General features: G+C 38.3%; 1 protein-coding gene across 3 annotated transcripts in view; it reads left to right on the top strand.

Annotated features, from left to right (window-relative positions):
* ankrd11 (ankyrin repeat domain 11) overlaps positions 1-26,702 on the top strand; it is a 428,609-nt gene that overhangs the window by 393,064 nt on the left and 8,843 nt on the right. For all 3 annotated transcript variants that reach the window (XM_051931662.1, XM_051931660.1, XM_051931661.1), the window contains 2 exons: positions 6,218-6,365; positions 11,501-18,522. In XM_051931662.1, the coding sequence (XP_051787622.1) occupies positions 6,218-6,365; positions 11,501-18,522 (7,170 nt within the window). The remainder of the gene's footprint in view (positions 1-6,217; positions 6,366-11,500; positions 18,523-26,702) is intronic.

Genomic DNA, 26,702 nt, shown 5'->3' with positions numbered 1-26,702 from the left:
GTATGAGAGGTTGGACACTAAGGAGGGAGAAAAGGACCTGTACAGGTTGGCTAGACAGAGGGACCGAGCTGGGAAAGATGTGCAGCAGATTAGGGTGATAAAGGATAAAGATGAAAACGTACTCGCAAGTGGGGAGAGTGTATTGAGCACATGGAAAGAGTACTTTGAGAGGTTAATGAATGAAGAGAACGATAGAGAGAAGAGGTTAGATGATGTAGAGAAAGTGAATCAGGAAGTGCAACGGATTAGCAAAGAAGAAGTAAGGACAGCTATGAAGAGGATGAAAAATGGAAAGGCTGTTGGTCCAGATGACATACCTGTGGGAGCATGGAGGTGTTTAGGAGAGATGGCAGTGGAGTTTTTAACCAGATTGTTTAATAGAATCTTGGAAAGTGAGAGGATGCCTGAGGAGTGTAGAAGAAGTGTACTGGTGCCGATATTTAAGAATAAGGGGAATGTGCAGGACTGTAGTAACTACAGGGGGATAAAGTTGATGAGCCACAGCATGAAGTTATGGGAAAGAGTAGTGAAAGCTTGGTTAAGAAGTGAGGTGTTGATTAGTGAGCAGCAGTATGGCTTCATGCCAAGAAAGAGCATCACAGATGCGATGTTTGCTCTGAAGGTGTTAATGGATAAGTATAGAGAAGGCCAGAAGGAGTTGCATTGCGTCTTTGTGAACTTGGAGAAAGCATATGACAGGGTGCCTCGAGAAGAGCTGTGGTATTGTATGAAGACGTCGGGAGTGGCAGAGAAGTACTTAAGAGTTGTACAGGATATGTAAGAGGAAAGAGTGACCGTGGTGAGGTCTGCGGTAGGAGTGATGGATCCATTCAAGGTGAAGGTGGGATTAAATCAGGGATCGACTCTGAGCCCTTTCTTATTTGCAATTGTGATGGACAAGTTGACAGACTAGATTAGACAGGAGTCCCCGTGGACTATGATGTTTGCTGATGACATTGTGATCTGTAGGAAGCAGGTTGAGGAGACCCTGGAGAGGTGGAGATATGCTCTAGAGAGGAGAGGAATGAAGGTCAGTGGGAAGAATACAGAATACATGTGTGTAAATGAGAAGGAGTTCAGAGGAATGGTGAGGATGCAAGGAGTAGAGTTGGCGAAGGTGGATGAGTTTAAATACTTGGGATCAACAGTACAGAGTAACGGGGATTGTGGAAGAGAGGTGTAAAAGAGAGTGCAGGTAGGGTGGAATGGGTGGAGAAGAGTGTCAGGAGTGATTTGTGACAGACGGGTATCAGCAAGAGTGAAAGGGAAGGCCTACAGGACGGTAGTGAGACCAGCTATGTTATATGGGTTGGAGATGGTGGCACTGACCAGAAAACAGGAGACAGAGCTGGAAGTGGCAGAGTTAAAGATGCTAAGAGATGCACTGGGTGTGTCGAGGATGGACTGGATTAGAAATGATTACATTAGAGGGTCAGCTCAGGTTGGACGCTTGGGAGACAAAGTCAGAGAGGTGAGATTGTGTTGGTTTGGACATGTGTAAAGGAGAGATGCTGAGTAAATTGGGGGATGGGTGCTAAGGATAGAGCTGCCAGTCAAGAGAGAAAGAGGAAGGCCTAAGAGAAGGTTTATAGATGTGGTGAGAGAGGACATGCAGGATGGTGGGTGTAACAGAGCAAGATGCAGAAGACAGAAAGATATGGAAGAAAATGATCTGGTGTGGCAACCCCTAACGGGAGTAGCTAAAAGAAGAAGCAGCAGCATTAAAACATCCAGTATTCTCTTGTTTCAGGGTAATGAATATAAACATTATTTTTTTCATTTATTGAAGCAAAGCCTGCCTGACTGCTTCTAAAGAGTAATAACACTAAAAATTCATTTAAAATTCACAGTTTTGGGAGCGGGAATTGATTGATAATAGTGTTATCATTTCTTTTTGATCATTTCAAAATGTTTATTAAATTGTTTCTTATAATAGTGTTTATTGAAGTTGTGATTTTTAATACTAGAGATTCACCAATCCATATTTTTTGGGATTACCAATACTGATGCAGATTACTACATTAACAGTATAGACTGATAATGGATTACTAATCCAGTCAGTTTTATTAATAGCAAAGTAAAGTCATCCCTTCTCATCCTGCTTTTTTTTATTTTTATTTTATATGATATTGGCTCATGGCTTTTTATGCCACAAGTTCTATATTGATACTTTTTTGTGACACAGCACATACCTGTTTCTATCTCACACTCTTTTTTCTCTCAGTCACACATTCCTAGCAGTCTGCTGCCAGTTTTGTACCTTTATTCTCTTTGCTACAGTGCACTTCTGCAGTTGGCTGCATTTATCACTAAATAGCTATGTATTCTTGAAAAATGGCATGAAAAAGGTGGAAAAAAATTAAAGCAATTGAAATGGTAGTGCAATTTCTTTATTTTACTTAATTTGTAGGTACATTTTGCTGTGAGACAAGTCCAAGGTCTTCCTTGGAGGCAAGCCTTCCTTTGGTACAAGAGTTTCGAAGCAGTCTTTCTATTGTATCCCAGATTCTCGCTAATTTGTAGTAACATTTTCATTAATGACATCATTAACAATTTTTAATTAGGTAATTGATAATCAAGCAATGATTTAGACTTTCTTGTATTTTTTGCCTATCAATCTATACACAATAACCCATAATTACAAAGTGAAAACATGGTTACAAAAAGATTGGAAAATTTATTCAAAAATAAAAAACTGAACTCTCTTATACACATAAGTATTTAGACCCTTAATTCAGTTCTTTGTAGAAGTCCCTTTGGTAACACAGCTTTGAGTCTTTTTGGGGTAAGGCAAGTCTACAAGCTTTGCATACCTGATTTGAGCAGTTTTATCTCATTCTACCTGGCAGATCCCCTCAACTTGTGTTAAATTGGATGGCTAGTGTCTGTAAACTGGCATCTTCAGGTTTCTCCACACACGTTCTATAGAGTTTAAGTCTGGGGCTTGGCTGGGTCACTCAAGGAAAGTCAGAGATTTGATTTGAAGACTCTCCAGCATTGTCTTTATGTCCTTCAGGTCATTGTCACACTGAAAGGTGAACTGGGTGAATTTCCCTCTACTCTGACCAAACCCACTGCCTCTGTTAATAAGAATCACCCCCATATCATTATGCTGCCACTCTTGTGCTTCACTTTTAGGATGGTATTAGGCAGGTGTTGAACAATGCCTAGTCATCTGCAGACACAGTGCTTGGAGTTCTTCACAAAGATGGCTGTTGTTCTGACAGTATCTCCTGTCTCAGTAGAGGACTTCTGGAGCTCTGTTAGAGAGATCATTGGATTCTCTCTATTATTTACCCTATACAATTCAAGGCACCTCACACCTAGATAAACAGACATGAGCTGGGAGAACTTGGTGTACAACTAAAGCTGCGTTGGTGAGGGATGGGATTGCAGGCTGCCAGTGCTGATCAACACATTTGCAAAACAAAAGACGCTGATGAGGAACTGTGAGGGAATTTAAGGTGGCCCGGGATTATGGGTTTTTTCGTAGGTTTCAGGGATTCTAGTGTTAACTGTGCTGATGAGCTCCTAAGCACAGCACAGCACATCACAATCCCGTTTTGAAATATTTGCAATACTGGGGCATTCAAAATATATTAAAGTTATTGCAGTCCGTTAATTTGCTATTGAGGAAGCATTTCACATGAATAATTCATCACAATAGTATGACAGGTATGTGCTCTGCAAAACCACTCCACCCACATTGAAACATAAGTACTAATAATGTGACTAAACTAATTGTATATGTATAATATCAGCTCAGTTAATGACACTGATTACATGCTATGCATCTGCTTAATCTGTTGCTGCAAAGGTACTCTCAATGAACAAGCAAGATCTGTGCATAAACTGATTAATTTCCTACCTTCTTTTTTTGTATAAAGGTCGATGTTTGAGCTTGATGTATCCTCCATGGCTCTAATTTTCAAACTACTTAGCTGTATCTTTCAGATAACATGTGGCATATTTTAAGTGCCTTCTCATTGCAGTTTGGTGAAAGCTGCTTGCCAATGAATCATAATGGGGCATCTGAGACTTTAGGTTAGTTATAGACCTTGAAATCTAGAGCACAAGTCATAGACCAGTGATGAGGCTTTGGTAAGGGAAAGCTGACTTACAGATAATAATTCTTTGCATTTATATAGCGCTTTTCTCACTACTCAAAGCGCTCAGCAATTGCAGGTTAAGGGCCTTGCTGAAGGACCCAACAGAGCAGAGTCCCTTTTGGCATTTACGGGATTCGAACCGGCAACCTTCCGATTGCCAGTGCATATCCCTAGCCTCAGAGCCACCACTCCTGCCAGATGAAATGACCAATGGAATCCATAGAGTCACATGCCAGCAGCAAGGAGTTCTTGCATAGTATAACTAATATTATGATTACACAATGAGGTTTTAAATAATATGTGATAAATATACCAGCAACTACACGCTGGTATGTACATTATTCACAAACAGTGTTGTCATGGAAATCAAAAATAAAATTACAAAACTAGTTTTGTGATTGTTTTTATTTTACTCATTTTCGTTATATGTACACTAGATAAATATTGTATTGTTAATTTTATATTCCGTGCTACATTTTCCAGCCTTCTGAGCTTTACCTTTCAAATAATACTTGATTAGGTTTATGGATTTTGTAAATTTACATTATAAAAACCAGTGTCTAAAATATTTGTCATTTAAATAGCTATTTTTTATTATCCTGCTAAAGTTTGTCAACATACCTTCAGCACAGGCAACAAGCATATAACTTTGTGATAATATTCTTAGACTGGGGTAGCACTTTAGCACTGTTGCCTCACAGTAAGGTCCTCTCTGTGTGGAGTTTACATGTTTTCCCTCTGTCTGCATGGGTTTCCTCTGGGTGCTCCAGTGTTTTCCCCCACAGTTCAAAGAAATGCAAGTCAGGAGGGTTGGTGACACTAAACTGGCCCTAGTGTGTGTGTGTAAGTGTGTTCACCCAGCGATGGACTGGCGCCCTGTTCAGGGATTGTTCATGCCCTGTGCTTTCTGGGGTAAACTTAGCCCAATGACACTGCTCAGAATTCAGGGGGCTTAGAAAATGGTATGGTATTCTTAGATCAAGAGTCACTTGTATCCATTTTTATCTACATGCATGTATTCATGCTTCCATTCATTTTCTGAACCTACTTAGATATTATTATGGGGTACCAAAGTCTCGGTACTGGACGTAGAGGGGTCAGTCCCAGCTTTATCTTAGCTTAGACTCAACAGTCAGTACAGGTTAGCTTAAAATGGAAGTCATCTCTCTATAGACAGTTTGCTTCAGTTTTTTACACCTTTGAAAAAAAAATGTTGACTCACTTCATTCCTGATTAATCAGCAGTGTTCCCCTTGAGACTAGAGATATATACTTAATAATAATAATAATTCATTACTTAGTCTTTAATGCACACATCAGTTCATAATCTTTATTCAAGTAAGGATGATCCCTTATGAGATATAGGGCTGTCAGCCAATAATTGAGATTAGAATATTTCACATTTTAAATATACTGTTTGAATTTATAAAAAATGCAATTAAATTTATATAAACTGGAAATAATACATTCCTATTTGTGGTACATTTCATTAAACCATTAAATTTCACAATAAATTACTTATTCAGGACACATGTTTGAACTGTGCAGCCAAGTTAACCTTCTTCTGCTAAAAATTCCTGTAATAAGTACACAACAGGAAAAAAGATACCTGAAGAGTCTACCAAATTTGTAGAGTGTCGTGGTAATAGCATACTTTATTTTCATATATCCTTACTTGTAAATTTGACATTATCTTATTAAGCTCTTTCTTCCCTGTAAAACATAGTTAAACCAAACATTCAATTTAAATGTAAACAGTAGTTTTGGCACTGACTGTGAAATTATAGAATCATTGCTTTTTGTTATTCAAGGATCAATAAAATGTATTTTGTGTAAATTAAAACAATATTCTTGAACTTGCTTAATGTAATTCAGGTTTATATGGGCTGCAGGAATAGGCTATGGTCCAGCGTGACCCAAATTTGATGAAGTGTTTTTGAGAATGTTTCCACATGAATAAAAAAACAAAAAATAAATAAATACAGAATACGGGTACTTTTTCTTAGTGTATTGACGATATGTTAGAGTTAAAAACACTGTTACCCTCTACTGTATCAGTTATGCTGTGTTTAAATAATTGATGCCTGCCTGTTCTTAATCTGCCCACAGGTAGTGAAGCTGTTGCTAAGATATGGAGGAAATCCTAATCAAAGTAACAGAAAGGGTGAAACACCGTTAAAAGTAGCCAACTCCCCAACAATGGTGAATCTGTTACTTGGAAAAGGTACCTATACCTCAAGTGAAGAGAGTTCTTCAGGTATGTTTTACAGTTAATCAGTGGTTGTAAAATGAGATACAGTCAATCCTCAACTTTTATGATGGTAATGTTCCTAGGAAATGATGGCAAAAGTCAAAAATGTGAATGTTAATACATTAAGCCTATGAGAAACATGGGGTTAGGTTCACACAACCAGCAAAAACCATAATAATTTGCCACAGATTGCTAAAAATACATTTCTTTCCATATTATTATCAAAAACAGTGTCCTGTTATAAATAATATGCAGTTCTCTTAACACAATAACAAGGAAATAACCTATAAAATGCAGTACACAAAATACAATTAGTAACATACAAAAACATTTTTTCTCACTCCTGATTCTCTAGAATTCTGTAACCTTTTGTGCTAACATCTCCAAAAAATAACCTTTATTCACTGCTGGCAGAACACAGCTAGACTGATGAGGTCTCAACCTCACCTCTGGCACTCCGTCCTGCACAACTGGCAGATGATGTTGAAATTCATGAAGAACACACCAGCTTGAAATAATCCATCATCTTTGTCTGTGTTTTCTTCCTCTGATTCCTTAACACTAGAATTACCAGAGCCTACAAAAACTCATAAACCTTGCTCACTTTAAATCCCTTCGCACCTCTCCATCAGCGTCTTTTGTCTTGTAAATGTGTCGATAAGCCCAAGCAGCAAGCAGCCTGTTATACCATCCCCCTACCGCCGCAGAACAGGCAAGAAGTTCTCCCAGTTCAAGCCTTGATTATCTTGGAGTGAGCTACCTAAAGGTGTATAGGGGAAATAATTTCATGTGTGTTCTGTGTCTACAATAATCTCTGTTAACACATCGTTAAAGCAGAAACATTTTTCATGTTTTAATAATAAATGACAAAATGTACACATGAACTGTATATTGTGTGAAGGCTGATGTCCAAATATCAAATAAACACTTTCACAAAAGGTACAAGAGCAATACGACAGCTTCCGTGGTGCAGCGGTAAGAACTGCTGAGTTATAATGCAGAGGTCGTGAGTTTGAAACCAGCTCCCACACAAATTTACCGATTTGAGTAGTGAGCTGCTTTTATTGTTAATATTATACAATAAGAACATACATTTGATTTGTTTCTGTAACTTTAAATTTATAGTACTTGTAAAAGTTAGCGTTTTTTTTTTTTTAAAGTTTTATTCTCTCAGTCATGATAACGATACAACACCCATCTACCGCCCCAGATCTGACACTGTTAGTTTTTATTTGAAACTGGGAAAAACTGTAGATGTGAGTGGTGTTTTGAGACAATGGAACTGGAAATTCTGTGATCTGGAGGGATAAAAGCTGACACACACACACTCTGGTGAATCTGCCTTCTTCATATCTCATCGTCATTTTAATTTTTTTCTATTCAGTTTTATTGAGTGTTCCTGCTTACATTGAATTAGTATGCACCTTATGGTCCATGATGTCAAACCTGCACTGACACAAAAACAGAGACATAGGTATATATGATATTTGGAATATCTTATTTTATGACCTGTACAGTGTAGTTTGGAAAAGATAGATAGATAGATAGATAGATAGATAGATAGATAGATAGATAGATAGATAGATAGATACATTCAGTCAGTCAGTCAGTCAGTCATTCATTCCAATGGGAAATTCACTTTATTAATCCCAGGGGGAAATTCACATACTCCAGCAGCAAAAAATATTAAATTAAAGAGTAATAAAAAATGCAGGTAAAAAACAGACAATAACTTGAATAATGTTCAATGTTTACCCCCTCTGGTGGAATTGAAGAGTCGCATAGTTTGGGGGAGGAATGATCTTCTCAGTCTGTCAGTGGAGCAGGACAGTGACAGCAGTCTGTCGCTGAAACTGCTCCTCTGTCTGGAGATGACACTGTTTAATGGATGTAGTGGATTCTCCATAATTGATAGGAGCCTGCTGAGTGCCTGTTGCTCTGCTACGGATGTCAAACCGTCCAGCTCTATGCCAACAATAGAGCCTGCCTTCCTCACCAGTTTGTCCAGGCGTGAGGCATCCTTCTTCTTAATGCTGCCTCCCCAGCACACCACTGCGTAGAAGAGGGCACTCGCCACAACCATCTGATAGAACATCTGCAGCATCTTACTGCAGATGTTGAAGGATGCCAGTCTTCTAAGGAAGTACAGGCGGCTCTGTCAGTATTGGCAGTCCAGTCCAATTTATCGTCCAGCTGCACTCCCAGGTATTTATAGGTCTGCACCCTCTGCACACAGTCACCTCTGATGATCACGGGTTCCATGAGGGGCCTGGGTCTCCTAAAATCCACCACCAGTTCCTTGGTTTTGCTGGTGTTCAGTTGTAGGTGGTTTAAGTCGCACCATTTAACAAAGTCCTTGATGAGGTTTCTATACTCCTCCTCCTGCCCACTCCTGATGCAGCCCACGATAGCAGTGTCGTCAGCAAACTTTTGCACGTGGCAGGACTCCGAGTTATATTGGAAGTCCGATGTATATAGGCTGAACAGGACTGGAGAAAGTACAGTCCCCTGCGGCACTCCTGTGTTGCTGACCACAATGTCAGATCTGCAATTCCCGAGACGCACATACTGAGGTCTGTTTGTAAGATAGTCCACGATCCATGCCACCAGGTATGAATCTACTCCCATCTCTGTCAGCTTGTCCCTAAGGAGCAGAGGTTGGATGGTGTTGAAGGCGCTAGAGAAGTCTAGAAACATAATTCTTACAGCGCCACTGCCTCTGTCCAAGTGGGAGAGGGATCGATGTAGCATATAGATGATGGCATCTTCCACTCCCACCTTCTCCTGGTATGCGAACTGCAGAGGGTCGAGGGCGTGTTGGACCTGTGGTGAAGCAGCAGCCGCTCCATGGTCTTCATCACATGTGATGTAAGAGCGACAGGCCGGAAGTCATTCAGCTCACCAGGACGTGATACCTTTGGGACTGGGGTGATGCAAGATGTTTTCCAAAGCCTCGGGACTTTCCCCTGTTCCAGGCTCAGGTTGAAGATGCGCTGTAGAGGACTCCCCAGCTCTGATGCACAGACCTTCAGCAGTCGTGGCGATACTCCATCTGGACCTGCTGCTTAGCTGGCACGAAGTTTCCTCAGCTCTCTGCTCACTTGCGCTGCTGTAATTGTGGGTGGGGATGTCTCTCCTATGTTGGTATCAGCAGAAGGATGTGTAGAGAGTGCAGTACTCCGAGGTGAGAGTGGGTTAGGGTGGTCAAACCTGTTAAAGATGATGTTCATTTGGTTTGCTCTCTTCACGTCTCTCTCGATGGTGGTACCCCCGCTTCGAGCTGCAGCCAGTGATGATCTTCATCCCATCCCACACTTCCTTCATGCTGTTGTTCTGCAACTTCTGCTCCAGCTTTCTCCTGTACTGCTCCTTCGCCGCCCTGAGCTGGACTCGGAGTTCCTTCTGCACGCGCTTGAGCTCATGCTGATCACCGTCTTTAAAGGCCCTTTTCTTCTGGTTCAAAAGGCCCTTGATGTCACTTGTAATCCATGGCTTGTTGTTAGCATAGCAGCGTACAGTTCTTACTGGAACTACAGTGTCCATACAGAAGTTGATGTAGTCAGTAGTGCAGTCAACAACCTCCTCAATGTTCTCACTATGTGATCCCTGCAGGATATCCCAGTCTGTAGTTCCAAAACATTGTCTCAGAGCATTCTCAGCCTCCGGGGTCCACTTCCTGAATGATCGTGTGGTTACAGGTAGGACTCTCACTTTTGGTTTGTAGTGAGGCTGAAGCAGAACCAGGTTATGATCTCCTTTCCCAAGCGCAGACAGCGGGGTGGCACTGTATGCGTCTTTAACGTTTGCATACAGTAAATCAATAGTCTTATTTCCCCGGGTGTTGCAATCCACATACTGGGAGAATGCAGGTAATGTTTTGTCCAGCGTCACATGGTTAAAGTCTCCAGCGATTAGCACAAGTGCCTCGGGGTGCTGCGTTTGTAACTTAGCAACAGCAGAATGGATGATGTCACTCGCTATCTCCACGTCCGCCCGAGGAGGAATACACACGATGACAACAATGACGTGTCCAAACTCTCTGGGCAAGTAATAGGGACGCAGACTTACGGCCAACAGTTCGATGTCCCTGCAGCAAGTGGAGATTTTGACTTTAACATGTCCATTGTGGCATTGATGCAATATTATTCATATTCATTCACGTACCTTCTTGCAGTTGTAAACAGTTTTCATAGATTGTTGTAGACATGGAATACACATGAAATTATTTCCCCTATACAACTCTAGATAGCTGACTCCCAAATAATCAAGGCTTGAACTAGGAGAACTTTTTGCCCGTTCTGCAGTGGTGGGGGGTGGTATAGCAGGCTGTTTGCTGCTTGTGCTTATCAACACATTTGCAAGACAAAAGATGCTGATGGAGAGGTGCGAAGGGATTTAAGGTGGGCTGGGTTTACAAGTTTTTTCGTAGTTTCTGGTAATTGTAGTGTTAAAGATCTCGACATATGGGAGCATAGCAGAGCCAAGTTGATGTTTAACCTTGAGGCTGCAATTGATAATTGGATTGGATCAAAATCTCAAGCTAGCTGGTGAATTCGTTATAACCAAACTCGTGGACGATAGCAACAGCCATCCTTCCAGTTTTAAACTCACTGACCTTGCACACTTGGAATAGTGCTCAAAGAACTTGAACAATGCTTTAAGGGCATAATTGGAACACAAAACTTGGATGTTTTATGCAAAACAATGAGCCTATGCCATAAATGCACAGGGAGCTCTTTACAGCGGTAGGGTGAACAAGATTAATGTACTGCCTAGAAGGATACTAGCTGCTCCCAAACTTGCAGGTATAATTCCTCTTTTTTTTTGTTTCCATGTGCATTGACATGGATCTCACGACTGTGTGAAGCTGCTAACTCAAAGTAATAAATAGATTACAAACAAAATCATGTGAATAGTTTACATCACAAAAGTTAAAAATGCAAATGTTGAGGATTGACTGTATATTAATAGGTTACTATTGTAAAGTTTATTATATTACAGCAATCACTTCTCTTTAATTTCTACTGTAAAAAATAAATATTTAAATATTTAAACATTAAAATAATTTCTGCATTTTATTAAATTTTATATATAAACAGAAATTTAAAGTTTTTGTTTTTTTTTTTAATATATATACACAGAGTCTTCAGAAGAGGAAGATGCACCCTCTTTTGCTCCCTCTAGTTCTGTTGATGGCAATAATACAGACTCTGAATTTGAGAAAATAAAATTGAAAGGGATGAATCAGGATCCCCCAAAATCAACAGCAACACCAGTAAAAGATGAATATGAGTTTGATGAGGATGATGAAGAAGAAAGGATACCGCCTGTTGATGATAAGCATCTTCTCAAGAAAGACTTCCGGAAAGATACAACTAGTAAAGCCAACAGCTTCATTTCTATCCAGAAAATGGAAGTAAAAACATACTCCAAAAGCTCACTCACACCAAAGAAGACAGCTAGACGGATCTTATCAGACTCTAACAGTTCAGATGATGATGACAGAACTTTGTGTTTTTCTCCTACATCCTCTGCAAGGCAGCCATCAGTGGCATCTAATTCCAAGAGCCGAGAGTCATCTTTAGTGACTACCAAACAGCAGAAAGAAAAGAGCAAAGTTAAAAAGAAAAGGAAAAAAGAAATAAAAAATAGTGGTACTAGCAACAAAGAAGTGAGATTTGGGAAGCTGAATGATAAATTTTGCACATCTGAATCAGAGAGTGAGGATTTAGAAAGTGAGGATGACAAGGGTTCGGTTCAAAGCTCTGGTTGTGCTAAGGACTCATCTAATTTGAGCATGAAAGAATCATCTATGTTTAGTTCACTTTCTGCTTCTTCTTCTTCTTCCTCTCATGGGAGCCTAGCATCTCAAAAGCATATGCCATCTTTAGCAGAACAACATCCAAAGCAGTGGAGAACTGATGGCTGGAAAACAATCTCCTCCCCTGCGTGGTCAGATGTCAGTTCCCTTTCAGATTCTGTTAGAACTCAACTTACAAGTGAGTCAGATTATTCATCAGAGACCTCAAGTCTTGAGTCAGTTAAACAGGTTAAAAAGAAGCAGGATTTTAAGAAAAAAAATGCATACAATAGCATGTCAGAACGAAAAAGTTCAACAGAATTCTTTAAGAATTGTAACTCAGAATGTGCCGTCCCCAAAATAGATAAGGAAGGAAAGATAATAAAGAAGCATAAAGTAAAACATAAACATAAAAATAAAGAAAAGGTTCCAAGTCTTGTCCTTAACCAGGATATGAAAGAAAAGTTTGTGAAAAGTTTTTCTTTTGATTATGATGACACAAGGCAAAAATCTTTAATTGTTGAGACAGAGACCACCATGGAAAGCAAAATCAAGGGATCAAAGCACGATAAAGAGCATTTTAAAAAAGAAGACAAAACTTTGAAAGCTAAATTGGAGGACAAAGAATGGACTTTATCTAATAAAGATTTAGCTAAAGTGGCTAAAGATGATAAATCTTCCAAGAAGCAAAAAGAAACATCAAAGGACAGACCTTCTAAAGAGGAAAGAGAGAAGGGTTTTAGAGTAGATAAAGATAAAAACAATAAGGATAAAGAAAAGCCTAAAGAGGAAAATAAAAAAAATTATAAAGAGGACAAGAAAAAGAAATTAAAAGACAAGTTTTCCAAAACAGAAAAGAAAACTGAACAAAAAGATGAAAAGTATTTCAAATCTGAAAAAGAAAGAACATCAAAAGATGAGAAAGAAAAAAACAAAAAGGATAAGGGTTTTAAGGAAGAACCTGAATATGATGATTATGACATTAAAGACAATTATTTGGAAAATGAAGACACCAAACTAAGTTCATCTGATGATCCTCAAGATCAATGGCTTTCTGATCTGTCTTCAAGCTCTTCTCACTATGAGGATGATAGCTGGGATACCCCAGTAAAGGACTATAAAACTAACAGCGCAGTCAAGCTCATTCTTAAAGAAGAAAGTAAAGATAGAAAAAAAGAAAAAGTAAAGGATAAAAAGGATCATGCAGACAAACGAAATGAAAAGGAGGCTATTAAGAAGAAAGATAAGGAGCTCTTAGAAAAAAGTGTGGAAAAAAAGAAGGACTCAACAGATAAGCAGAGATTAAGCTCCACTTACCCTCCAAATGAGAAGAGGAGAAAAGACTCTTCAGAGAGCATTAAAGACAAGAAGGAAAAGGATCAAATTGACAATAGCAGGGAGAGAAAAGACTCTCATGAATTCCCAAAAGAGAAAAAAGACTCTAAAATAAAACAGGACGAGTCTCAGAAAGATGACTTTGGAAGTGAAGGTTTCTTTAAAGACAAACCAGAAAATGATTTTTTAGGCAAATTGTTTGAATCTAGAGAGAGGCACCATTCTGGTAAAGACAAGAAAGTAGATGCTCCTGAGAAAGAAAAACGGGAAAAATTAAAAATGGACAAGCACAAAGAAAAGCCTAAAGAGAAGGCTTTTTTAGAATTGGAAAAAGACAAAGTAGAAAAATTTGGTTTTGAAAAACTTGCAAAGGAAAAAGATGTAGATAGAGGTTCAAAAGACAAAAAGGATACTTTTAAAGAAAAACACAAGGACTCTCATTTGAAGGACAGAAAGACCTCTTTGGACCAAAACAAAGACAAAAAAGAAAAATCTTCACAAGACAAACATGCAGACAGAGAAAAGGACATTGTAGATAAAAGATCTGAATTATCAAACTGGTATAAAATTGATGATCTTTTTACAGATGAAAGTGAAGGTGAGGAAGAAGAGTATAATGTTGGGATTTTAAAATTTAATGACTCAATAGGTTCTGACCCAAGGACAGAGAATGTTTCAGATAGAGATGAAGCTGAAATATTCCAGATGGACAAACATAGAAAATATTCATTAGATGGTAAGCAACATTCATCTGAAAAAGTGAAAGAAAAGCGAAAAGACAAAGTATCTTTTGATAATGTGAAGGAGAAAAGGGTGATTTTGGAAAAGCACAAAGAGAAAAAGGATAAAGATAGTGAAGGAAAACATAAAGAGCGTAAAGAAAGGATGTCAACAGATTCCAATCAAGAAAAAAAAAATAAGCCAAAATTTGTAGAGAAGAGACATCCAGGTGAAGAAAAGTCAAAAAACAAGCACAAAGATAAACAAGAGAAGGATCATATAAAAGACAGGAAAATCCCTAAAGGATCTATGGAAACAGAAAAGTCTCCACTTGAGAAGCTGGAAGAAGAAGCACTAAATGACTATAAAGATGATTCTAATGACAAAATCAGTGAAATATCATCTGACAGTTTCACAGAACGAGGCCATGAACAGGTACTCAGCAGTTTATATGATTCATCCAGCATCAGTCTTTCTGATCTCTCTGAGGAGAAAAGAGACATGTTGCCCATTTCATTCCTTCAGGATAAGCTTAAGGAGAAGGAAAGACACAGACATTCATCTTCCTCTTCCAAAAAGAGTCATGATAAAGACAAGGACAAAATGAAGAAAGAAAAAGTGGAAAAGAGAGAAAAATCAGATGACATAAGAGATCTGTATGGAAGGAGAGAGAGTCTACCCTTTGAGAAAGATCCCATGCCTATGGAAGCTGATCCTTACAATTTGCCTTATGGGGGCAAAGCAGAACCGGAAGATGATGTGGACAAAACTATAGAGTTTGATAAAGAAATGTTTAAAAAGTCTGATAAAGAAAAGAGTTCAGGTAATACAGGTCCCAGTGATAAAAATAAAGAGAAAAAAAAGAAAGACAAACATAAGGACAAAGTAAAAGAAGAGAAATATAAACATACAGATAATTTTGGATCATCCAAACACTTGAAAGAGGATCAGAAACAAGGACTTAAAGATGTTCCACTAGGCAGCTGCTTAAAGGACAAGAGTAAAGATGAGATACCCAAATATGAATCAAAACTTAAGGAGCGTAGTAAAGAAAACATGGAAAAAGACAGCAAAGTGGATTCAATAAAGGCAAAAGTTAAAGAAGATAATGACAAAGTTCCTCAGGCCCGAGAAGCACCTAAAAAAGAAAATCGGCCAAGAGAAAAACTTTTGGTTGATGGTGATCTTATGATGACCAGTTTTGAAAGAATGCTAAGTCAGAAAGACCAGGAAATTGAGGAAAAACATAAACGACATAAAGAGAGGATGAAGCAAATAGAAAAAATGAGGCATAGGTCAGGTGATCCTAAACTAAAGGACAAAACAAAAAGTGAAGACTTGCGTAAGAGAAGTCTTGATTTGAGTTCCAAAAAATCCAGTTCAATAGAAACTGTGCTTAGAGAAAAGAAACCTAAAGAGCTAGGACTTCCAACACAGATGATGTCCCCAGAAAGGAAGTCACTGCTATATAGCCAGGATTCGAAGGACTGGGTGGCAGGCCCTTCAGTGAAAGAGAATCTACCAGCTTCTCCAAGGTCTGATCAAAACCGGCCCACAGGAGTTCCAACTCCAGCATCTGTAATTTCCTGCCCTAGCTTTGAAGAAGTGATGCAGACACCACGTACACCTTCATGTAGTGCTGAGGACTATGCTGATCTCATGTTTGATGGCATTGATTCGCAGAACTCAACTGCTATGACTTTATCAATGAATGCATGCTCTCCATCATTTTTTGATAGATACTCTAATGTCTCCAGCAATCTTCAAGAAGTTCCTTCAGTAACACCTACTAAAAACCTTCCAACACCAAACCTTTATCGGTCAGTTTCTGTTGATTTTAGAAGGACTTCTGAAGAGGAATTTAAAATTGACCCTGATAAATTGTTGCGACAGCAAAGTGTGCCAGCCTCAGCAGAATTTGACAATCCAGTTCCACAGCTTCCAGAAGAGAAAATTTCCTCTTCAGTGGCTCCTTCATCCTTGGACAAATTTGACTGCCTATCTCCACCTTGTTTTTCTCCAAATTATGAAATGGTTTCTCCAAAGCTAGAACCTGTTCAGCCTACACTAGATGGTGCCTTAAATGCCAATACTAGTCCAGATATAGAAAGTTTGTCTGAAAATGCACTTAATACGTATCTAACAAAACCATCAAGTCCTTTATCTAGACAAGAAGCTCATGAACCTGGCCTTAGTATAGTATCCCCTCTTACCCCAGTTCCTACTAATGTTTCATCTTTAGAAGATGAACTCTCTGAGCAACAGCAGCAGTTGGCAGCATCAGGTGAATCTGTTGCAGTAAATTCAGATGATGTCAACAGTAGCAACTTCTTAACAACTGTTGCAGAAGAAGAAAATGAAGAAAAGGAAAATAAAGAACCTCAACTGGAGGAGGATGATGAGGAGGAAGAAGTTGTTGATGTAAACCCTGTTTTTACCACCTGCATATCAGAATCTATTAAAAAGAACTATGAATCACCATGCAGAAGAAATGCTGACATTCCATTGTCTCAGTCTCTTCCTCCTCCACCTCAAGAACATTTAGTTGAAAGTTGTTCAAATAATTCGGTCAACTGGACAATTGGATCAGAATTACTATTAAAATCACCTCACAGCACATTTATTGAGCCACCTCCCTCTGCTAAGATTAACTCTTTCTCTTCACTCTCAGACGATAGTATGCAGCATCATCTTCCAACAGCTTTACCTGATAGTCAGTCTACTTCTGCATCATATCCTGTCTCTCCCGTGTCCTATCCTGCACCAGTTGCTGAATCTCATCTTGAAGGACTTAAAGTTGTCCTTCAAGAAGCACATGAGCAGTTGCAGTCACCAGAAACTACTGCTTTAGCTGATGCAAGTTTTATTCCTTCTCCAAGCAGGCTGGATTCCTTCTTTACTGACTGTAAAGAAGATGGTGAGAGAGCACATGATACTATTTGCTTGCCCTCAGACACCCAGTCTGGGAATCTATCTACTACATATATGGAAGAAAGTCCTGTGGCGTCTACAGAGAGCCAAGTAGATCCAGTTGTGTGGACAGATCCCTTTTCAAATACAGTTGATGATCTTGATCTTGGACCATTCTCACTTCCAGAGTTGCCACTGCAAGATAAGGAAATTCAGGAACCAGATATTGTAGATTCTGAGATACCAGAATTCAAGCTTCTTCCTCATTCACAGTGTTCTCACATAGCCCATGAAGATGAAGATAATTCAGATCTGATGGAAATTCGATTACCTGATACATGTGAAAACCCATCTTCTTTAACAATTGCTCCGCTCCTTGATCCAGTACCGCAAGTACCACTATCTCAAGAATGCGAAACCAAGTTGCTGGTGGCAGAACTTGACAAAGTCACAGTAGAAAATTGTTCTGATGTTAACGTTCCTCTAATAGATTCATCTTTAAAAATGAAAGGAAATGAAGATGAAGGAGTGGTACATAAAGTTCAAACTGAAAATATTAGAACTAATACTCATGAAGAAAGTATCATTTCAGCTCATTCAGAAGAGAAATCTTTAATAGTGACATCTCCTTCATGTTGTGATGCTGAAAGTAATCCATCTTTAATTAATACAGAAACTAACAATACAACTTTGCTTGATGTAGTTCAAACGAACATTGGCCAGCCTGATATAATACAACAGAGCCCTGTCAAGGTTTCAGATATTAATGAGCATCTAATAAAGACCATATTGCCTACTATTGCAGAAACACCCAAACCATCAAAAGTGGAAGAGATTCCACAAAGAATGACTAGAAACCGTGCTCAGATGTTAGCCAACCAGAGCAAGCAAAACAGCAGTTCTTCCTTGGTTACTTCTTCTGCTGCTCAGGTTAATGCTTCTTCTGATAAGGAGAAGGAATTGGTCATGAATACCAACACATCTGCCTGTACACTTTCCTCTAATATATTACCACTTGGAAAGACCAAAGGACGAACAGTAGAAGAGGAAGATTCTCAGACACAGCATCCACGTAAAAGAAAGTTTCCCAAGTCAAACCAGCAACAGCAAGTCCAGAGCCATTTGGTTAACACCACTATGCAGCAAACCCGTGAAATGATCCAGCAAACACTGGCTGCCATTGTTAACGCAATTAAGTTGGATGATATTGAGCCCTATCACAGCGACCGTTCAAACCCCTACTTTGAATATCTTCAGATCCGCAAGAAGATAGAGGAGAAAAGAAAGATACTTTGCTACATAACCCCCCAGGCACCTCAGTGTTATGCTGAATATGTCACTTATACTGGATCTTACTTATTGGATGGGAAACCTCTCAGCAAGCTCCATATTCCAGTGGTGTGTTCTATTTATTAATAATTTATTTTCATTGCAAAGCATTTTAACACCTCTTCAGGGGCTTAAGCTGAGTTTAAAAGTTACACTGTGGAAACATATTTAAAACCCATTTATTATACATTTTTACAGCTACTACATTAAGAGTACTGTAAATACTTTAATAGACATTATGCTTCAAAAAGAGAGAAGTGTGATATTGTTTCAGGGAAATTATTTTTACTGGTTGTTTTATAATGTGTATGATTTCTGTCATTCAGTTAAATTTTAATTAATTTTTACCAGCCTTGAATTCTGTTTTCACCCAGTTTTATTTAAAATTGAATGCAAAGGCAGTAGTAATTTAACATTATATATATATATATATATATATATATATATATATATATATATATATATGAATGAAATATTTTGCATGTCTTTTGAACTGAACAGGAAAGGTATTGCATTGGAAGTGAAACGTAAAATACATTTGTAAAGGTAATTTTGTTAGCTTTTACAGCAGTGATAACCCAAGTCATTAAACCTTTTACACTTACTCTCTTGTAACATTCACTAAGCTCCTCTATGGCACTTAATTTAAGCAATTGTCTTGCTTATGTGTCCACTATTCTCTAGCTGAGTTGTCATCCTCATTACTGGCATAGCACATTCTGCAAAGGTAGTTGTAAAGATTGAGGAACAAGTGATAGTTATGTGGGACCAAATCTGGACAAAAAGATGGATGTGGTATTTGTTTGAATCCACAGTTTCAGAGACTACTTTGCAACCTGTACAGTCTTAGTGGGTGAGATACTACAACATTGAAGGGAAATGGTCAACAATTTTCGTGCTTCTCCCTAACTGATTGTCCCAAGCAGCAACGCAAATAAGTGTAATATGTTGTTATGTGGGTCTTTTTAGGCATATCATCAATTTGGACTACAGCTTTAACATCATCAAAGTTGTGCATATTATCTTGCTCGCTGTAGCTTCAAGCTTGAATTTCTTTCGTGTTGGAGAGCACTGCTTTCATTGTTTTCGACTATTTTTTGCGCTCTGGGTCACAGTGATGTATCTACATTACATCCCCTTTTATGTCATTCATTTTAAAAGTTTCCCATTCTTAATTCATTAGTTCAAAAACATTGGATTCAGTAATTTAATTCTTTATTTAAGGAATCCACATTCTGGACTTTCTAGGTTTGTGGACCATGCTAATTTTTAATTAGCTAAAAGAAATTGATACAGCACTCTCATAACTCATTCCTGTATATTCTAACATCTCTCTCACACTGTCACTGTGTGATCCATTGCAGTTCCCTCTATAATGGCAGCATTTTCCTCTCGTTGATGGTAGAGCTTATTGAGATCTTAGTTTGTGAATGTTGTCTTGCCATGATGAAAGTTTGCAGCCCTTCTCTTGACTGGGCTGTATAAAGGAGACTGGTCCTGATGCACATTGAGTATATCTCTGCAGGTATATTGTTCAGTAATTGATTTTGTGATTTTTGACAGGTACTGTATGATGACGAAATTCTGAAAGATATAGAATATACTTCTTTATAGAACAAACTAATCTTTGAACCTTACAAAATCATCACCAATTGCACAGCCGCGGGGAAGTTAATGAGGTAGTTGGAGCGAGTCGCACCTGCACAGGTGGGCTGTGATCGGGAAAAGTGAGACTTCATTTTTAACCTTGGATTTTATCGGATTTATTTATTGTTGTTTTTATCCCCACAGAACACTTGTTTTTATGGATATTTATTAATTAATTATTTATTGAAACCAGATGCACTGCACTTTTTGTTTGGACACTGATTTATGTTTTAAATAAAAGCACTTGGCGTTCTTGCACTATCCCCTGGCTTCATTTGAGAATTGTCCTCATTTGTCAGCTCATCTCAGTGACATTATCGACACTGTCAGGTTCAGGGCTCCCCGTTAGGACCTGCATCGTCACACCGAGCGCTACCCTATGCTGCCCACGAGCGTCAGTACGCCAGTTGCTAGCATTCAGTGAACAACCCGCGCTATAACTCTATGTGAATTTTCACGTGATTTTGTGTGTTTTCGCGTAAATTTGATTGTTGAAAAGTATGAAGGTGGCATGCGTATCCGGGACATGGCTGCTGCATACCGTATGCTGAGAACAACGGTATCTACGATTGTGAAAAATAAAGACGTTATTAAAAAGTAAAGTGAGGTTAAATTTTAATTTATTTCATCTAATTGCTTTTGTATTTATGTATTTTAGTATTAAGCAGTGTTTAAATTATTTTATACAACCCCATCAATGTATAATATGCCAATAACAATAGGATTTTTTATCATGGGAACGGATTAATCATTTTGCGTTTATTTCTTATGGGAAAAATTTGTTTGGTATACGTCCTGTTTGGTATAAGTCAAAGGAACTGGAACGGATTAAGGATGTATACCGAGGTACCACTGTATATGTAAATAAATAGATAAAAAGTAATTGTGGCATCCCTTCAGTTGTAAGGTCTCAGAACTCGTTGGGTTATTCGTCAATTCTGGCTTGGCTTGGCTTGGCTTCGAGCTAAGCAAACAAACTAAACCAATTCTGGTGAAGAATTGTCATGAGGAATTGTCATCTGATACAAGTTCCAGAGCCTAATAAATTCTTTGACTATTCAAGCATTATGAAACACTCAACATATATGGGCTCTTATAAGCAACTAAGTGAGAATCTAAAAATTAAACTGATGCCTGTAGGCTAAGGATCTGCGCTGGTATCCCGAAGGTTGCCGGTTCAAATCCCCATCACTGCCAAAAGAGATCCTGCTCTGCTGGGCCCTTGAGCAAGGCCCTTAACCTGTAATTGCTCCAGGGGCGCTGTACAATGGCTGACCCTGCGCTCTGACCCCAAGGGGTATGCGAAAACTACCAAATTCCTAATACTAGAAATTGTATAAGGCGAAATAAAGAACAAAAAAAAAAAAAATCAGAAGGCTATAAAAAGATATGAGTCCTTCCACCTAACGATTTCCAGAGTCCAAAATGTCATTAAGAAACAGTAATCAAAGGGTGTAAGATAAGATCTGGAAGACCAAGATAACTGATATATAGAATAGCTTGTACACTGTGTAGGAAGACAAGGCAAAACCCCCATATGGACTGCAAGGGAGTTAACAAATCAGTGGCGACACATTGGTCTATTATACAGCATTATTTATGTGGACATGGCCTTCATGGAAAAGCTATCAGAAAAATACCTACAGTCTCATCACAACATCATAAGTATACAAAACAACATAAGCATAATGCAGGCATTTTGGAACTAAGTGCTTTGATCAGGTGACGCTACAGTTGATCTCTCTGGCCACAATCACAGAAGCTTTGTTTGGAGGAATAAAAGGAGCAGCTTTTTTTTTTACAAAAACAGTGATAAATGGTACACTGAGGGATTTATCTATCATGTCTTGAGAGTATGTCCCACAGGAAGTGTTACGAGAGTTCAGGAAAGAGTGGATTCCACTGATTATTGACAGATCCTTGAGAAGAATGTCAGAGGGTCAGGAAATTGAAGCTGAAAAGGGATGGCTTTTACAACAAAATAATAATCTGACTCAAACTTCTGCAGGGAAAAATAGAGGAAACATTTCTGAAACAAGAATTCAAAGGCTTCTACCGTGTTTCCCCAAAAATAAGACCGGGTCTTATATTAATTTTTGCTCCAAAAAATGCACTAGGGCTTATTTTCAGGAGATATCTTATATTTATTCATGTACAACAATATACATTTATTCAAATACACTCATGTCATCTTCTTCTGAAATATCGTCATAACTCTCCACATTCAAACCCTGAATTTCAGCCTGAATTTCTTGCTACTCCAGCCACTTTTAGGATCCTCCAGGATCAATGTGCGTGCTTCGATGTTTGATGAATGGTTCGATGTGGTGAAGCAAAATACAGACATATAAATGTATTCATGTTGCTTTTATATTCAAGCATTGCATATTCCCCAAAGTAATGACACGATACATTTTAAAAGTCTCAAATACCATCTTGTGTGCCATCTTTTTTTTTTTCTTTTTGCAACTTCACAATACCATCAGAATGTACGACGACTTATTTGAGCCACAGAGGAAAAAAAAATAAGGACATAATGAAAATGTCTATTTTGTGATTAAAGTGGAAATTTCAGCTTTAAACTCGAAATGTCCACTTTAACCTCGTAGTTTACTTTATCATTAAAGGAGACCACCATAAATGTCATTTTAAAACCGACCCAGTTGTTAAATTGCTACGCACTTCTGGGGCGTCCTCCTGACCTGACAGCAGCAGCAAGCAGCATCGCCACACAGAACACATTAAATTTATAATATTTCAGCTCTCCGCATATTTAGAATTCTTAGATTTATACTTGATATCACTTTCATGATGAAATGCATTGAAATATGTATGTTACATTTACAGATAAATCATTAACTTTGTTTAAATAATGAATACTGTTAATAGTTACACATATGGGGTGGCACGGTGGCAGAGCAGTAGCGCTGCTGTCTCGCAGGGAGTCACTTCCCTTGTGATCCCTGTCTGGAGTTTGCATGTTTTTCCTGGTGGATTTCCACAGTGTGTTCAGCTTTCCGTCCAAAGACATGAAGGTTTGGGGGATTTGGTGAAGCTACAATGATGTTAATGTATGCGCGTGCTTGTGTTCACCTTCCGATGAGCTGATGCCCCATCCAGGGATTTTGTTTCTGTCTTGGGCCGATGATGCTGGAATGGGCGCATCCCTGAATTGATGGATGTAATCATTAACCGTCCTTTTCAGAGATATTGTGGCAAGGTGTCCTCTGAATTTAATGGATGTTTTGGGTACACGCGTTACATCGCATGAAGTATAAACCTGGCCTTAGGCACCTTACTTTTCAGCTGACGACCTTGACTAGGGCTTATTTTGGGGGTAGGGCTTATATTACAGAGCAGCCTGAAAATCATGCTAGGGCTTATTTTCAGAGTAGGTCTTATTTTCGGGGAAACACGGTAGCTGGCTACAAAAAAAATCAAAACTGTGATTTTTGCCAAAAGGGGTGTTACTAAATACTTACTTGGCCGGGAGCAAATGCCACATTAATGTTATTTTTAAAAATCTTGAATAGGTTCGGTGAGGTTGGTGGGCTGAATGGCCCATTCTTATCACAGTTGTTTCTAATCCAGTGATTCTCAAAGTCGGTCCTGGGTACCCACTGTGTCTGCAGGTTTTTGTTCCAACCAGCTTGTTTTTATTTGGATTCCTGTGCTAATTAAGTTAACTGTTATTTCTTAGATTCAGTGTTTTGGGAATAATATAGAAATTAGAAAACTACGTTTGGTTAAAATGTATCTATGTTAAAATGTACTACGCAGTTATATGGGGATAATGCATTTATTTTTCTTTTTAACAATATTTTCATCCTACTTTCCCAGGTGTTCTAATTATTTAATCCATTATTTACTAATTAGCGGGTCTGATGCTAAAGTAGTTGCAGTCTTTCATGAATCAGTGTTGTTTGCCTGGATGTCTGCTCTGCTCATTTTTACTTGTCATTATTAAGATACAAAGAAGCAAGCAAACTGCACAGAGAAAGGGCAAAATATAATGATATCAATAAAAGTTAGTTAAACGTTTAAATCTAACAAAAATAGAAATATTTCTAAAGGTCTTACAAATGTAAAAATCATGCTGCTGTGCTTTTATGAATATACTGGATAATAAGAAAAGAGAAAAAAATACCAGTTTATCAAATGAGATCAGTGTTATCTGTTGTCATTGATTATGAAGCTGGATGGAACAAAAACCTGAAGTCACAGTGGGCCCCCAGGACCAACTTTGAGAACCTCTGTTCTAATGTATATATAGAGCATGAACATGACTGAGAGAATAAAATTGAATTAAAAAAAAAAAAACGCTAACTTTTACAAGTACCATAAATTTACACCGGCTGTTATAGACTCGAATCAAATGTATGTTTTGTATTATTCTATAATAGTATATTTGTTTTTATTCTATAATAGTAAGAATAAGAGACTATGTTTTTATTCTTTAAAAGTAAAAATAAGAGAGTCTGTAACAGCCAGTGTAAATTTATGGTACTTGTAAAGGTTAGCATTTTTTTTTTCTTCAGTTTTATTCTCTCAGTCACGTTCACCCTGATCTGACACTGCTGTTTTCAAATAAAGATGTGCTATATCAGAGTTGAACTCAGATGAGGACGAGGGTTCTATATCAGAGAAAGAGAACTGAAGCCCTTACCGCAAGAAACGTCCACTCACATATAATAACAACACAGCAGCACCAGGCATAAAGGTGAAAGATGGCACCATTTGGATGCAGAAACAGGTAGGGCATCATCCTTCCAGTCAGTCTGCCCCACACCTGTCCTTCAAAGAAAAAGCAGGGCTTAGTCCTGTTTGTGACTGTTTTTTGTGATGGTCTTTATATAAAAAACATTTATATGTTACTTATATAAAAGCCAGATCGAATGGTATTTACCTTGATTCATTTATTTCCTACAGTGTAAAGTCACAAGTAGACTGCAGAGCTTCCTCTGTTTGATTGACACAGGCATGGCTACACAGTACATGTGTACTGAACTGACTTTTGCTGCAGGTGGAAGAAGCTCCTGTCGCTCCCTACGCAACTGTGTTTGATCCCATTTTTTTTTATTAAAAGATCCCAGTCGCCACATGGGAGAAAGACTTTCCAAGACTAAGGTCATAATTCTTTTGAAACATTTCTGGAAAAAAGCAGAACTATAACAACAGTTGTGTGGAGCTTACACCTGCAGCTAAATTCACTTCAGTATCAATTCACATCCACAATCATTTTCAGTCATGCACACTACTCACACCCACGTCCACAGTTTTCCCAGTCCCAGTCTTGTTCACGCACAAGATCTGACACTGCTTTCAAATAAAGAGGTGGTATAACAAAACAAATTTGTTTGTTATAACACATCTGTATCTGAAAACAGTGTCAGATAGGGGGTTTAGGGGTGGTGGTTGTGGGAGAGTTAACATGAGTGAGAGAATAAAACTGAGAAAAAAAAAAACTGCTAACTTTGTCAAGTACTATAAATTTACACTGGCTGTTACAGACGCAAATCAAATATTTGTTTTTATTGTATAATATTAACAATAGGAGCAGCTCACTACTCAAAATGGTAAATTTGGGAAGCAGCTGGTATTGAACCCACAACCTCTTGATTGGGAGACAGCAGTTCTTACAATTGCACCACGCAAGCTGCCGTATCAACTGACTACCTTAACCTGCTTTCTTTTTCTTAGATTATATTCTTGAATAAAAATGCACTTGTTTTGTTATACTTGTACCATTTTGTGAAAGTGTTTATTTGATATTTGGACTTCTGGCTTCACACATTATACACTTGAGGTCTACATTTTGTCAATTATTACTAAAACATGAAAAACATTTCTGTTTTAACAAAGTGTTTACATAAACTGTTGTAGACACGGAACACACATGAAGTGCATGTATTCCAAATAACGATATATTATTTACCCTATACAACTCCAGGCAACTCACAAGCAGGTAAACAGACTTGAGCTGAGAGAACTTCCTGCTCTTTCTGTGTTGGTGGGGGAATGGGATAGCAGACTACTTGCTGCTTTTGCTGATCGACATATTTACAACACAAAAGACGCTGACTGAGAGGTGTGAAGGGATTTAAGGTGGGCCGGAGTTATGAGTTTTTTCATAGGCTTTGGTAATTCTAGTGTTAATACATTCAACCAGAAATTTCCTGGGTTTACTGAAGTTCATTCTTTCACATACCAGGATGGCTCATCAATTTTCTGGTCATTAGCATTTGCTGATGATTGTGTAATCTTTGGAAAGGCTGCAGGTTTGCTAAGAGTTATGTGAAAGGTCCATGACAACCTTCTGCCTCTTTTTGTCTGCAAGAAAACATTTGTAAGTTGTAATATTAAAGTGATGAGATTATTGGTTTTATTTAATCTTACGTCATCTACTGTAATCACAAAAGACACATTTAAGACATAAGTAATAGTATGAATGGAAAATGGAAGAGCCAGATATAAAGTAGTAAGGCTTTGAAGACCTATAGTATTGAATTTTTGCTTTTTCAGATAGCCTGTCTTTACCTTCTCTGGCATAAAACATACTGTGAAAGTGTTAGTCTATTTGGTTGTGTCCATTGGTAATGATT

The sequence above is a fragment of the Erpetoichthys calabaricus genome, chromosome 9, assembly GCF_900747795.2.
Source record: "Erpetoichthys calabaricus chromosome 9, fErpCal1.3, whole genome shotgun sequence".
NCBI lineage: Eukaryota > Metazoa > Chordata > Cladistia > Polypteriformes > Polypteridae > Erpetoichthys > Erpetoichthys calabaricus.
Note: the sequence above shows the minus strand (reverse complement) of the source record. Positions and strands in the feature narration are given on the sequence as shown.